The sequence below is a fragment of the Melanotaenia boesemani genome, chromosome 15 (assembly GCF_017639745.1).
Source record: "Melanotaenia boesemani isolate fMelBoe1 chromosome 15, fMelBoe1.pri, whole genome shotgun sequence".
NCBI lineage: Eukaryota > Metazoa > Chordata > Actinopteri > Atheriniformes > Melanotaeniidae > Melanotaenia > Melanotaenia boesemani.
Window position 1 is genome coordinate 19922497 of NC_055696.1, and position 13511 is coordinate 19936007.

The window sequence follows — 13511 nt, forward strand, 5'->3', positions numbered from 1 at the left end:
AAGATTTAAATAAATTATAGGAAAAATATAGATTAAAAAAAAAAGAATAAACCTGAGTAGTCAGTGCAAATTCTAGTAAATGTTTTGGATAGAGCCAAGTGGCAACCGCCAGCGAAAATATGTGAAGCCTATGTGGAAGTGCAAAAAATTGCAGTTCACCCCTCATCCGCTAGGGGCTGGTTCCAAAACAGAGCAAATCCCATGAAGTTTACCTTCATGACAACTGTGAGGGAATGAATTTTTTATAGCTCATCCGTTTGGATGTTATTTAATCTTGAAATTCGGCATAATTAGGGGTGTGTCCTGTTGATTGACAGGTATCCAAGAAGGCAAGAAAGGAGAGTGTAGCACAACCGTGATTTTTAGCCGGCTAACAGTGCACCTTAGCTTTAGCCCACCTACACTCATTAGCTGGTTAGCTCACATTAGATCCGAGTTGGCTCAGTTAGCTCTTAGCCACAGGCAGCTCAGAGTTTGATAGACGTCAATCATCCACCCCCACGTTCACAGCCCCTCTCTCAGCTCCGCCACTTTGCCCATTTTTGTATTTTCCGGGAGCGACAGCAGGCGTGACGCTGCCAAGATGGCGACGGTGGGAACCGCCCGACGAGCTTCACTTCTGCGTTTCAGAAACCTACAGGTGACGTCACGGAGGCTGTGTCCATCTTTTATATACAGTCTATGGATAGAACTCACAGTATTTGTTTCTGAACAATATTCTGCCCATAGATGCTTTACATGAAGAGTGTGTTTTGGACATCAGACTTCTATGATGTCATAAATGTGATGAAGGCAGTGTGGAAAATTTGTATATAAAAAGAATAGCTCACAAAAGAACGGCTCACAGATGTGACTTGGTTTCCATCGTTCATTTAAAAGAGTTGTCCCAAAGAATCGATTCGTAAATGAACGTCACAGCTCTAATCTGCTCAGAATTATCCGTTTCACTGTATGTTTAGTGGTGCAACAGTGGAAAAAGTTCCCCCCTCAAACAGCTTTCTGTTGCACCTCGTTCCCAACATTAAGGCTATTTAAAATGTTGTCATTTAAGACAAGTTCAAATCATAACAAAAACAACTAAATAAAGACAGACAGAAATCATTAACAAAAGAAAATAAATGCAGATTACATCAGAAAATCTCAATAATCATGAAATTTGCTTCAGAAGTTGCCTGAGAATCATCAGACTTTTAGTTCTGGTCATCATTTCAGTGACACAATGAAAAATCCCGCACAGAGCTGCTAGCGGTTCACTTTAATGACTGTTTGACTAAATGTTAATTAATGAAAATCTGTTGACACATCATAGATTTCACAGCCAGTAAATAGATTCGCTGATGACTCTAATTTCTGTTTATTTTGGAGTTGGTTCAAAGAACTCCTTAATTTTTCTAAAGCATCACATAAATTTCTGACATTAAACCTCTGTGCTGGTTTTAATGATACACTGACATTTATTAGTGACATTTCTGGCACTGTCTGTAGCATCTAGAGGCTGAGAAACTGCTCTTCACAACTTATTTTTTCCATCCCAGAGCATCACTTTATAGCTGAGTTTACCTTTACGGCATCACATCACATGGCAGAGACTGGATGTCAACACCCCATGGCTCATTCAGGAAAGAAAAGCAAGAGGACATTATCAGAGGAAAAGAAAGAGACAGAGAAAAGACAAGAGTCAACATCTGATTGACTTGTTGGACTCCTTGCTGGAGAGAACTAAGAGAAGAGACAGGATGCAAGATGGATGCTGGATTAAATAATCCCTTATCCCTTAAATAATCCAATTTTACATGAAAGCTTCAAGGTTTAGTGCAAGGAAAATCTCCCATCCTTTAACTAAATCTTGCAAAGCACAACAGTAACACTTTAATCCTTAAAACTCTGTTAAAGCTTTTTTATTTTATTTTTACTATTTTTGGTCCACCTGTTTTTATTTCTAATATATATAAAACTGCATGTAGAACCCATTAAATCCCAGTCAGCATCAGACATGATGTTTCCAGCCTCAGCTGTCAGATTATGAGGCTAAAATGATGTAAAATGAATGTATGAATAGATATAGCAGCATAAAGGCCGACCAGAAGAAGGAAGCAGAATTTATTACTAACAGAACTTTGTAGAAATAACACACAGATCAACAGTGACCAAGCCTTTTCTCATCTGCTCATCTGAAATGTGATAAGTAATGCTGTTATCATGGATCATTGTGGATTTACCAGATAGAGTCTCTGCATAAAACTACATTTAGTGGCTGGATTATAAACCTCCTGGATGGGATAGAAATGCCTGGAAAACCTCTGTAGATCACCTAATGGGTAACTATCTATCACAGAGTTACACACTACAGTTTAAAGAGTTAAGAGTTATAAAAAGAACCTGACAATTCAAACAAGTTTATCATCTTGTGTGATACTTGTACAACCTGCAATGTGCAGTCAGTCCAAACAACCCCACCAAAGTCGGCCATCTTGTTTGTTGCTTAAAAGCCATGATGATGTAGCACGTTTCAGTGAACTGCTGCTAACTTTTCCTGGAATAATGAAATAAAAAGGGAGATGGCTGAAGACTGTTAATTAGAAAGTAAATAAGCTGCCCAGCTCAGTGTGGCATGCTTTAGGGTTAAGGTGCTTTTTATTTATTCATTTTCTATCTTATTTCTCTTCTTACTGCATCTTTAATGCTTCTTGTACATCCTGCCTTTTTTTTTTTTTTTTTTTTAATGTGAAGCACTTTGAATTGAAAACTCCAATATCTGTTGTGCCTTGAGGGTTAAATCTCCAGCTTTGTTGTGTTTTGCTGAACAATCTGCAGATTAATGGGTATTTTACTGGAGAGGGTCACATCAGTTTCGCTCTGGACATGCAGGAATATGTAGCCCACATTCGACCTCAGGTCAGAGGTGTGGATGGATACATGAGGAATTGTGTGTTTTGTGAGCAGCTGTGTGTGTGCTGGTGTATCTTTCTTCAGACCACTAGTACATTAGTGTTGAAGTTGCAGGGTGAAATGTGTCGGTTTCTGTTCTGTTTGTTTACTTGATTGTTCTCAGGATTAGAGCCCTGGAAGTGTCAGTGATTTTCTAATCCATCCAGATTATTTGCTTTGATTAAATAATCAAATCGAATAATCTGCTTACCAGCAGCACACACACATCTTGGGGTTCGATCCTCATGTTTTGCTTAGACCGGCTCAGCTGATGACCTTCCATGAAGAAGCCAGATTGTTACTAATGAAGGATCTTTGTGTGATTAACACTCTCTCTGTCTCCAACAGGGCCTTGTACACATATGAAGATGAGAGTAATGACTTGACCCTGGCAGCATCCGGAGGTACGTGTTTCTCTAACTTTTATTCCCCTGAAGGCAGAAAACATTAACTCCAATCATTGCACCTCTGCTGAGTCCCTCAGGTTTAATTCACCGATATTTAATTTCCATGTGCTAATGAACACAGGCTGCTTACGAGGGTTTGTGTAAATCTGATGAGCCTAGCAAGTTCTCATCATTGTTGAAGTTAATGATGCACCATACACTCGTTCCACATTTGATTCATCCACACAGATGCAGTCTTTTCCTCCAGACTGTAATTTTATCATTGCATCGTGTTGTGTTGTGTTGTGTGAATGGTCACATAAATTAGCAGTTGTACATATGGAGCACCAAACACCAGGAGGGCGATGACAAGCATCCTGCAGATTAATTAATCATGTTTGTAATACTTGTACAGACACAATTTGAGCATTTAATAATATTATTGACTCAGTTCTTGGTGTGATAGATTAAACCAGGCGTTGGAAACCTTCCCCAGACGTTTTGCTCCATATTGACATGACAGCATCACACAGTTGCTGCAGGTTTGTCGGCTGCATCCATGATGAGAATCTCCCGTTCCACCACATCCCAAAACTGCTCTACTGGACTGAGACCTGGTGATGGTGGAGGCCGTTGGAGTCCAGTGAACTCATTGTCATGTTCTAGAAAGCAGGTGGAGATGATCTGAGCTTTGTGACATGGTGCATTATCCTGCTGGAAGTAGCATCAGAAGATGATACACTGTGGTCATAAAGGGACGGACATGGTCAGCAACAATACTCAGGTAGATTGTGGTGGTTAAACCAGGCCACGTTGGTACTAAGGGGCCCAAAGTGGGCCAAGAGAATACCTACCCCCCCCCCCCCCCCCCCCCCCCCCATTACACCAGCAGCAGCCTGAAGTATTGATCCAAGGCAGGATGGATCCATGTTTTCATGATGTTTCCACCAAATTCTGAGCCTAGTATCTGAATGTGGAGCTGAAGTGGAGACTCATCAGACCAGCAACGTTTCTCCGTCTTCTATTGTCCAGTGTTGGTGAGTCTGTGTGAATTGTAGCCTCAGTTTCCTGTTCTTAGCTGACAGAGAGATGGTTGTGTGTGATCTGGCAACTCCCTGAAATTATCTTGGGGCTCCCAGTTTGAGAAAGGCTAGTGTAAGGGACAAGGACATAAACCAGTGTTGGGTGGTTGAGAAATGATCATGACACCATAATTACTACAGACTTATCGACTCGTGAGGACTTTGATGAACCATTAATCATTTTAACTCAGCGAAGTCCACGTGTGCATCCAGAAACGGAACCTATAACTGGATTGGACAAGCAGGAAGACATATATTCACTCTGATCCTCCTCTTGAATTGTTAAATGTTTTAATTTATTTCCGTTTATTTACCAGGGACAAATACATTAAATATAGTGTAACCCCTGTTCATACAATCGTCAAAGTAAATGCCCTGCATACAAGTTTCTGGACAAAGCTAACAATCTTTTTACAGTAATCGCTATAATTATTGTTGTGGACTTCACTTTTATAGCCAATACAGCAGTTTAATGTTTAAAGCAAGGAGCTGTGATGGTGCTGGTGCTGATGAAGGATGAAGAGCTTCTTCTGCCCAAGAGCATTGCAGCAGTGGGAGATGTTCGCAGATAATGTGTGCTTTAGCAGAGGACTGTCTTGATTCAGGGGAAAATAGTAGGAATCATGGCTGGGCTTTAAAATCAGCACCATCTGCCAGGAGTGGTCTTAGTTTCCATCATGCATGCAGCTTTTCCTCAGAGACCTGGATATTTCAACCTCACAGGAATCTGCCCGCCGCCTCACGAGAGCCAACAAACCACAGCCAAGTTGTGTGTCATGGGTACAAAGTGTGGGTTTACAGGATCATAACCTGAAGCATTAAAACCAACAGCCCAGAAACTCTTCCTCGTTCATTTACTGCAGTCTACAAATGTCAGATGAGGAACCAGCATGACATATATGAAGTGAGAGTTAAGAGGTGTTAGAAGTAAATCAGCTTAAACTTAATGATGTGCAGCAGTACGTTACAAAAACATGTGAAAGTCTTCATCCACCGGTCGTTTCTTTAGATTTTACCACATAGACAATATAAATCCAGTATGTGAGTCAGAACCAGAGCTGGTCCAATTCTAAGGAGCTTTAAAGTGAATATTTGGTCTGAGCAGCTTTATTAAACCCTGTAAATGCTGTTACCTACTCCGCGAGAAGCAAGAACTTTTTTTTGTTCTCGAGGCCACGAGAACGGAATGACGCCATTTTGCTCTGGCGGATGTGAATGGGGTGTTCTCGACACATCAGCTGAGCAGAACCTTCTTCTAAACGGGAAAAGTTTTTTTTTCCCCTCTATTTATTTATTTATTTGTTTAAAAATTGCTTACCAGGACATCTATGGACAGACACAGCATTTCAGGACAATAGCTCTTGATTCAGTTCATTGTTAAAGTGCTTCATACTTGTACAAAACATACACAAAAACTGCAAAACATTGGCCAACAGTATTCTGTCATTTGACAAGGACCAACTTCAAGTTATGTCCAGGCTGTACTTATATCAAGAGAATATGCCAAATAAGGTTTGCTCAATAGTAAGGTCTTAAAAAAATAACAAAGAATTTGTTAACAAATATTAAATTAAGATGACATCAAAATGTAAACATAATTGTCTATTTGATTTAAAATATTTAAACAATGCCAAGCAGGGACGTTGCTATGCATAAAGCTCTACTGGGGCACAGGCCTCTTACCAGATGTCCACCTTCTCCCACACACACACACACACACACACACACCCACACACGCACACTGCCCCGTACCACTGCCACATTCCTACCAAACATACAAATTGAGATATTAATGAGTGTACAAACATATTTATGTATTTTAACAAACATGAACATGGCAGCAAAAGCATAAATGCCACAACAAACGACGGTAGGTCAGAACTCTCTTCATACACATTCCACAGTAATGGTTATTACCTGGTTTTCAGGGTGATAGTTCAACTCATTCTGAACAGTTTGTTTAATTTTTGAGCATTAAAGCGTACTGCCTTTGTTTCAATTCCAAAAAGTGGTCAATCACTTGACTGTGACTCAGCTTTAAGAAAATCAGGAAGAGTTGTGTCTTGTTTGGGTCGTCATCTGCTTCAATTCAGCTGTGGTTTGAAGTGACTGGGTCACTTGGTTTAGAAGCTATTGGAGTTTTTGTTTTTGTTCTTAAAATCTCAATTCAAATTCGAAGCAATTCAAAATATTTGGCACCCTGTATGAAAAAAAAACTTGTCCACTTTTCTTTAGTATGAAAATATTGTTTTATGTCCTTTATGAGAATTTCCGTTTCAGGGAAAGCCTGTCATTTGTTGATGGTTCCTAAACGAGACGCTGGTAGATTCCGTGCAAATATCTGTCTAATATCCAACCTAAAACTGATTTCACCGCAGTCTTACCTCCCTCTTTCTCATCTCATTTGGTTTCATTTTAAAAAATAATATAAAACTGACTGTTTTTGTGACACGTTACACTGTGTGCTCAACGCTTACCCGACACACAGAGAGCTGTGTGACGTGTGTGTGGTTCACCTGCTGCTCACACACGGTGACATGCAGTGACAGAATGTGCCCCTGAGCTGGATCCTCTATTTGGAGTTAATGCTCTTGCTACGCATTTGAGTTGAAATTTATATCTTTTCCCCTCTGAATTATCTGAATTAATGTATGATAAATATTTATTGTCGAAAATTAATTGTAGCATTTATACTGGGGCATGTGCCCCAGTAAATGGGGTCTGGCGACGCCTCAGATGACAAGTATAGTCACTGGCATAATTTTTTTTTTTATTTATTACACTTTAATAATCCAAAGGTGGAAAATTCTTTCTCTGCATTCAACCCGTCCTAGTTGCTAAGAGCAGTGTGCTGCCAGATTCCAGTGTAACCAAAAGTTTTTAGCTTGACTCCCGGTATCGACTTTTGGTCCAAGCTTCTCTTGATAACTGACTCTGCGTGTATTTTTAATAAATAAAGAGGAGGATGCAGATTTGTTGAACTGCTGGTCTTTATTCTCTGTACAAAACAGCACACTGTACTCGGTCGGCTCACATGCAGCACGCTATAACAAACGGAAGCCTCTTTAGCATAAGCAAGGTAGCTAGCTAGAACATTAGTAAGGCATTTCCTGAACATTTGAAGGACAACATGTTACAGAACTCTTTTTGCTGATCAATAGTAATTAAACAGTATTCCGTGACCCTTTAGTTCACACCAAATCCCAAATGTAACATAGCGTGTAAGACTGCTCTAACCAACCTACCTCAAGCACGTTCATCTCAGCACTGGTAACATTCTGCCACTCCCAGTGGTATTTACCGACCAGTGACAAGAGAAGGCGCCCAAGAGTCAACATAACACATGACTGGTATTCTTCAGTATCCCCAGTGGAAAAAGACTTTGGGTCTCAACTGGATGACCAGATATGGAGTAAAGTATTGATAAATGCAAGACATATTACAAGATCTAATAAATCCTATGAAACACAATATAAAATTATTAATAAACTGCATGTGACTCCTGTAATTCGGAGTAAGTATGATAATACATGTACCAAAATATGTCAAAAATGTAAAAAAAGAAACAGGAACTTACTTTCACCTAATATGGCCATGTCCTATCATTACTTCATTCTGGTCTTCAGTCCTTATGGAAATTGAGAAATCTACTGGTGTTAAACTGCCAATGGACCCAAAGTACTGTATTCTTGGTATTAACAGACTACCGATCAAAGAAACAAAGTTACTGTCTATAATGTTGTATGCCGCTCACCTATCTATACTTCATGTCTGGATAAAAGACCACCCTCCTACATTATCTTTGTGGCATGAAAAACTGATGGCACTATTACCATATGAAAGACTGTACAGTGTACTGGAGGCATCTATGGACAATTTTGTAAAAGACTGGTCACCCCTGAGTGTGTATTTTGGTTCTGAATGGAAGACAATAACGTGCATAAACATGAATAGACAATAAGAGACAAAAATATCCCCCCTGTATGTAACAGACTTTTGAGGATTTTTGTGACAAGAAAGGTGTATTGTGTACTGAGTAAAAAAAAATTTAACTAAAAAAAAAAGAAAAAAATTTATTACTTAAATTTTTTTCCTTAATAATTAAACATAAATTCTAAATTATGAATTAATATAACACAGGAAAAACTAAGCAGTGGTTTGCCCAAGATATATATTAATAATAACTATTGTTATTAAAATCATGAACAACCGTAATTATATTATAACAAATAATAACAATATAACTATCTAACATTAACAATTATAATAACATTAATAATAATAACAATATAAACTATATAAATATTATAAATCATACACAACACAAAAAAGTTTAAAAAATAAACACAAACACCTTTTGTCACCCCTCAATATGTATTCATATACTTTATAATTTTATTTACTTATTTACGTATTTTTATTTTGTTGTATGTACGAGGGAAGTGGGATGGGTGGGGACGTACTATTGTATTTTCTCTCTATTATTTATTTATATGTTTTCTTTTTTGTCTTGTTATAATGTAATCAAAAATACTTGAAAATAAAGAGTTAAAAAAAAGTATCCCCAGTGAAAAGTGGAATCATGCCTTTTTAACTCTGTTACACCAGCACCTGGGAGGGTTGGGGGCCTTGCTCAGGGGTTCACAGTGGTTTACCCTAGATGCAAGCCCAGGGACTTGAACCCAGGATCTCCAGACCCAAGCCCACCTCTGTAACCCCTAGGCTACCACTCCCCAAGTACTTGGGAGTGGGACTAGTACAGGTTATTTACTTCAAGTTATGAGCCAAAATCACCAGTCTGTCCACAGCATCAGGCTGGAGTGAAGCCCGGTGGCAGGTTATAACATTTCCACCTGTGTTGAATGGCCTCTCTGACGGGCTACCTGAGGCAGGTATGCATAGATACTTTCTGGCCAGTTCTCACCACCCAAGAGGATTGACATCCTGGGCGGTATGGCTCAGTGGGTAGAGTTGTCATCCTGTAGCCCAAGGGTTGCCGGTTTGATCCCTGCCCACCTCATCTTGAGGTGTCCCTGTGCAAGACACCGAACCCCTTATTGCTCCTGATGGGTTGTGGTTGAGCGCCTTGCATGACAGCTTCTGCCATCAGTGTGTGAATGTGTGTGTGAATGGGTGAATGTGACGTACATGTAAAACGCTTTGGATAAAAGCGCTATATAAGTACAGACAATTTACCATTTACCCCGTTGGAGGACAGAAACCTCTGAAAGCAGACATGGTGCTGCGGCAGTGATGACGTCTCTTTTCTCTGCTGCAGGAGGCGGTCTGGCAGAGATCACGCTGACCTTCGACAACGGCAGGGTGATGTACGGCTTCTGCAGCCTGAAGGACCCGACTGCCGCTCTGCCACGATACATCCTCATCAACTGGGTGAGTCTCTGGGTCCACGAATGGAGGGGGGGGTTACATCAGGCAACACACTGATGTTATTCACTGTGTTAAAGGAGAATGTCTGAGCCATTAAAGGTCACGACATATTTTTAATTTAGCCATTATGTGTTGATGGGAAGGACCTGAAACCAGGTTCAGTCACAGCTGCAGCCATTTAATTGTGGGATGATGTTGAAAATAAGTCACTAGAACAAGAAACACCTTTGATAAAGACACTATAATGACTTGCAGTGAAATTTGTGACTTAACAGAAAAAGTCATTTGGTTTCTGTGGATGGTCTGACTTTGACCTCTAGCACATTATGCTTGATTTTGATCAAAATGCGACCTTTAAAGTGGTACTACAAGACTTATGCAGATTTTCTCAGTGACACCCCCTATCAACAGCTAATCCAGCATCCATCCTACATCCTGCTCGTACCGTGAGCTCTCTCTAGCCAATAAAGGCAGTCTTAGCTTGATTTTTAATGTCTTGCTCTGTCCCTTTCTCTCTTCTTTTCTCTCTTCTCCCGATAACAATTCTTGTGTGTCTTTGCTGAATCAGCCATGGTGCGCATTTAAAACAGCTGGTGTGTTTATATCTACTTGCTAGCATATGTGCGTAAAATGAAACTCAACTGCAACATCATGCGGCGGCTCAGAAGCAAAAGTTGTGAAGAGTTTTCTCAGCCTGAAGATGCTGCTGGGCAGCAACTGGGTCCGTAAGTTTATATGATCAGGGTCTGCAGGTTCCTAAGGCCATATGATCAGGGTCTGCGGGTCCCTGAGGTCATGCGATCAGGGTCTTCCGACGGTGCAGCAGGAGTGTTTGTAATAGTGACTCCGACTCTCTGGAACTACCTTCCTCTGAGCCGGAGATTCGAGCTCACGGATCTCCGGCTTACTTTCTTACCTGGTGTAATAAATGATTGCTGCAAACTTTAACCTCAAGAATTTCTCCACAACCATGTGAGAAGTTGATTGTGCAGAGAACCATTTTATAACTTATTCCTGCTGAATCATGGGATGGATTTGTTTAGTAGATAATGATAAACTTTATTATGTGATGTTGTGCATCTGAGGTTGAATTTATCTCATTTTAAGGACAAATGAAGGTCAAACAACTATGTCCTGATATATAAAACCTTAAAAGTTTGTTCTTTATATAAATGTAACTGAGCAGGAAAATTTGTCCACCATTTAACTCATGCAGAAAAAGAAATGCAGCAGGAAGAAATGAATAATTTGTAAAGTCAAGCTCATTTATTAGCAGCAAGAGTCTCCTCCAATATGTCTTTTAAAAGCATTTGAACGCAGCTTGACTCCCTCTGAGAACCTCAAGATGAATGTTTTACTTTCTGAACCTGACAACAGCGGGGCTCTTAGAGGAAGGCCATAATGACCCAGTGTAGAGGGATGTAGAAGAACAAGAGCTCATGTTTAATTGTTGCCTGGATGTGAAGGTTTTTTCCCAGGACCAGAGCTTAAAGAAGCGAGTGGGGACAAAGCAGTGGAGAGGTGTGCTCATGATTGATAGACACAAACAGGAACACATTTGGTGGTTAAATGAGGCTGGGAGCTGAGCCATCTTCATGTAATAGAGCAACATTTACTGCCAAAAGAGCACCAGACTGTGGCTAACTGGGCCAAACCAGGCCAAAGTGGGCCAAATAGCTTCCAAAAATGAGAATTAAAGTTCCTAAAATACACTGCAGAAAGCATTTCAGCTGTATTTCTCTCTGCGTGGCACAAACAGATGAAATTTAGTTTCTGATAGATAAATTGTTATGAATGCAAATGAGATGGAGCCATTTTCCTCTGTAATTGGTGCTTACTGTGTTGGTATTGTGCTGGTTTGAAAGAGCTCTGATTGCTGAAGTACATCCAGCCTGTTATAATACAATCGTTCCAATAGCTAAACGCCACCGTGGCTGAACAGAAGTACTCTATGAGGGTAGAGACGGGAGGAAACTGCTGACAAAAAGTGCCCACTTGGAAGGTAATTAGTGATTTTTGGAGACAAGAGAAATCTAGGATGTCCTGCGGTACTATTCTCCCCCTCTTTCATGTTTTTTATGCTTCATGTTCCCTGACTTTCCCCTTTTTAACCATTTTCTTTGTTGCAGGTAGGGGAAGATGTGCCGGATGCCAGGAAGTGTGCTTGTGCCAGCCATGTTTCCACCATCGCAGACTTCTTCCAGGTCAGAAAAAACACTGATCATAAAAAACCTGAAATTATAACCACACTGGTCAACGATCAGGGTCCAAGCAGACTGTAAAAACTACTGGGAGACTTGATTTCCCACTTAATTAGTAAAGGCAACAACATCATGTGCTATAGCTGAGGTGAGATTGTTAGGCATAGTGGTTTTATTAAAGGGCCCACTGCATGTTTTTCATGTTTACTGGATTATCTGCAGTGATAAAATAAATGAAAATATAAAGTTCGCACAGGTTAAGTAGTTAGCTGGGGTATAGCAGTGGCTAGCAGCAGATTGCCAAGCTTACAGGTGTTGGCTGCTTGCTGCCACATTGACTAGAACCGGATCCAGAAACAGCGCTGTCTTCTCTGGACCAAAGCTGATTTAAAATGGTCTGAGGCAAAGTGGAAACCTGGATGAAGATGTGAACTAGTTTCAGGAAAGCATGGACGGTGTGTCCTGCAGACTAAAGAGGAGAGGGAGCATCCAGCTTTTTATCAGTGGGCAGGTGAAAAGCCTGCATCTCTGATGGTATGGGGCTGCATTAGTGCCTATGGCGTGGGCAGCTTCCACATCTGTGAAGCTCCATCAATGCTGAAAATGCTGCTGAACTGGCCTGCCTGCAGTCCAGATCTTTCACCAATACACAACATCTGGAGCATCATGAAATTGAAAATCCAGCAACCAAGGTCCAGGACTGTTGAACAGCTAGAATCCTGCATCAGATCAGAATGGGACAACATTCCTCTCCTAAAACTCCAGTAACTGGTCTCCTCACTTCCCAGACATTTCCAGACAGTTGTTAGAAGAAGAGGGGATGCTACACCATGCTTAACATCACCCTGGAACTACTTTTTTATGTTTTTATTGCAGTGCTACCTGAGGGCCAGATCACCAGTATCCAGGTTAGACCTTCAGCCCTGTCCCATGCACACAGAGATTCCTCCGGATTCTCTAAATCTTTATATGATATTATTAACTGTAGATGTGAGCTTTTCAAACTCTTCACAATTTTTAATTGAGAAACATTTTTCTGAAATTGTTCCACAATTTTTAGACCCACTTTTTTTTATATTGGTGAACCTCTTTCCATCTGAGAGACTGCCTCTCTGAAATGCTCCCTTTATACCAAGTCATGTGACTGACCTGTTACTAATTAACCTGAGTTGTCAAAAGTTTTTGTTGATGGTGAAGGTACAGTACAGGCAACCATCTACAGGGGACAGTATACAGCACCAATAGATTAATAAGATTAGACAACCCTAAATACATACCAAAATATGCAAGGACATCACAAGAATTAAGAACCAACAATATGACTAAAAGCAATATAAAAAAGGGTAAAACACCACTGATAAAAAGGATAAAATGTAATAGAAATAACCAGTCAATTCCCCTGAATTACAAAGTAAGTGGTCGAGGCGAGGTTTTTGAAGAAAGCTAGAGGTGGGGAGAAAGGATCATTTAAAGCGGTTGCTTTTGTTGGTTAGTGGTGTTATTAACCAGATGACCAGGGGATAACT

The 13511-nt window shown here is 40.3% G+C and overlaps 1 protein-coding gene across 5 annotated transcripts in view; it reads left to right on the forward strand.

Moving 5' to 3' along the window:
- The window catches only part of dbn1 (drebrin 1), a 134710-nt gene that overhangs the window by 97926 nt on the left and 23273 nt on the right, over positions 1-13511 (forward strand). For all 5 annotated transcript variants that reach the window (XM_042007750.1, XM_042007753.1, XM_042007751.1 and 2 more), the window contains exons 2-4: positions 3277-3332; positions 9675-9787; positions 11914-11988. In XM_042007750.1, the coding sequence (XP_041863684.1) occupies positions 3277-3332; positions 9675-9787; positions 11914-11988 (244 nt within the window). The remainder of the gene's footprint in view (positions 1-3276; positions 3333-9674; positions 9788-11913; positions 11989-13511) is intronic.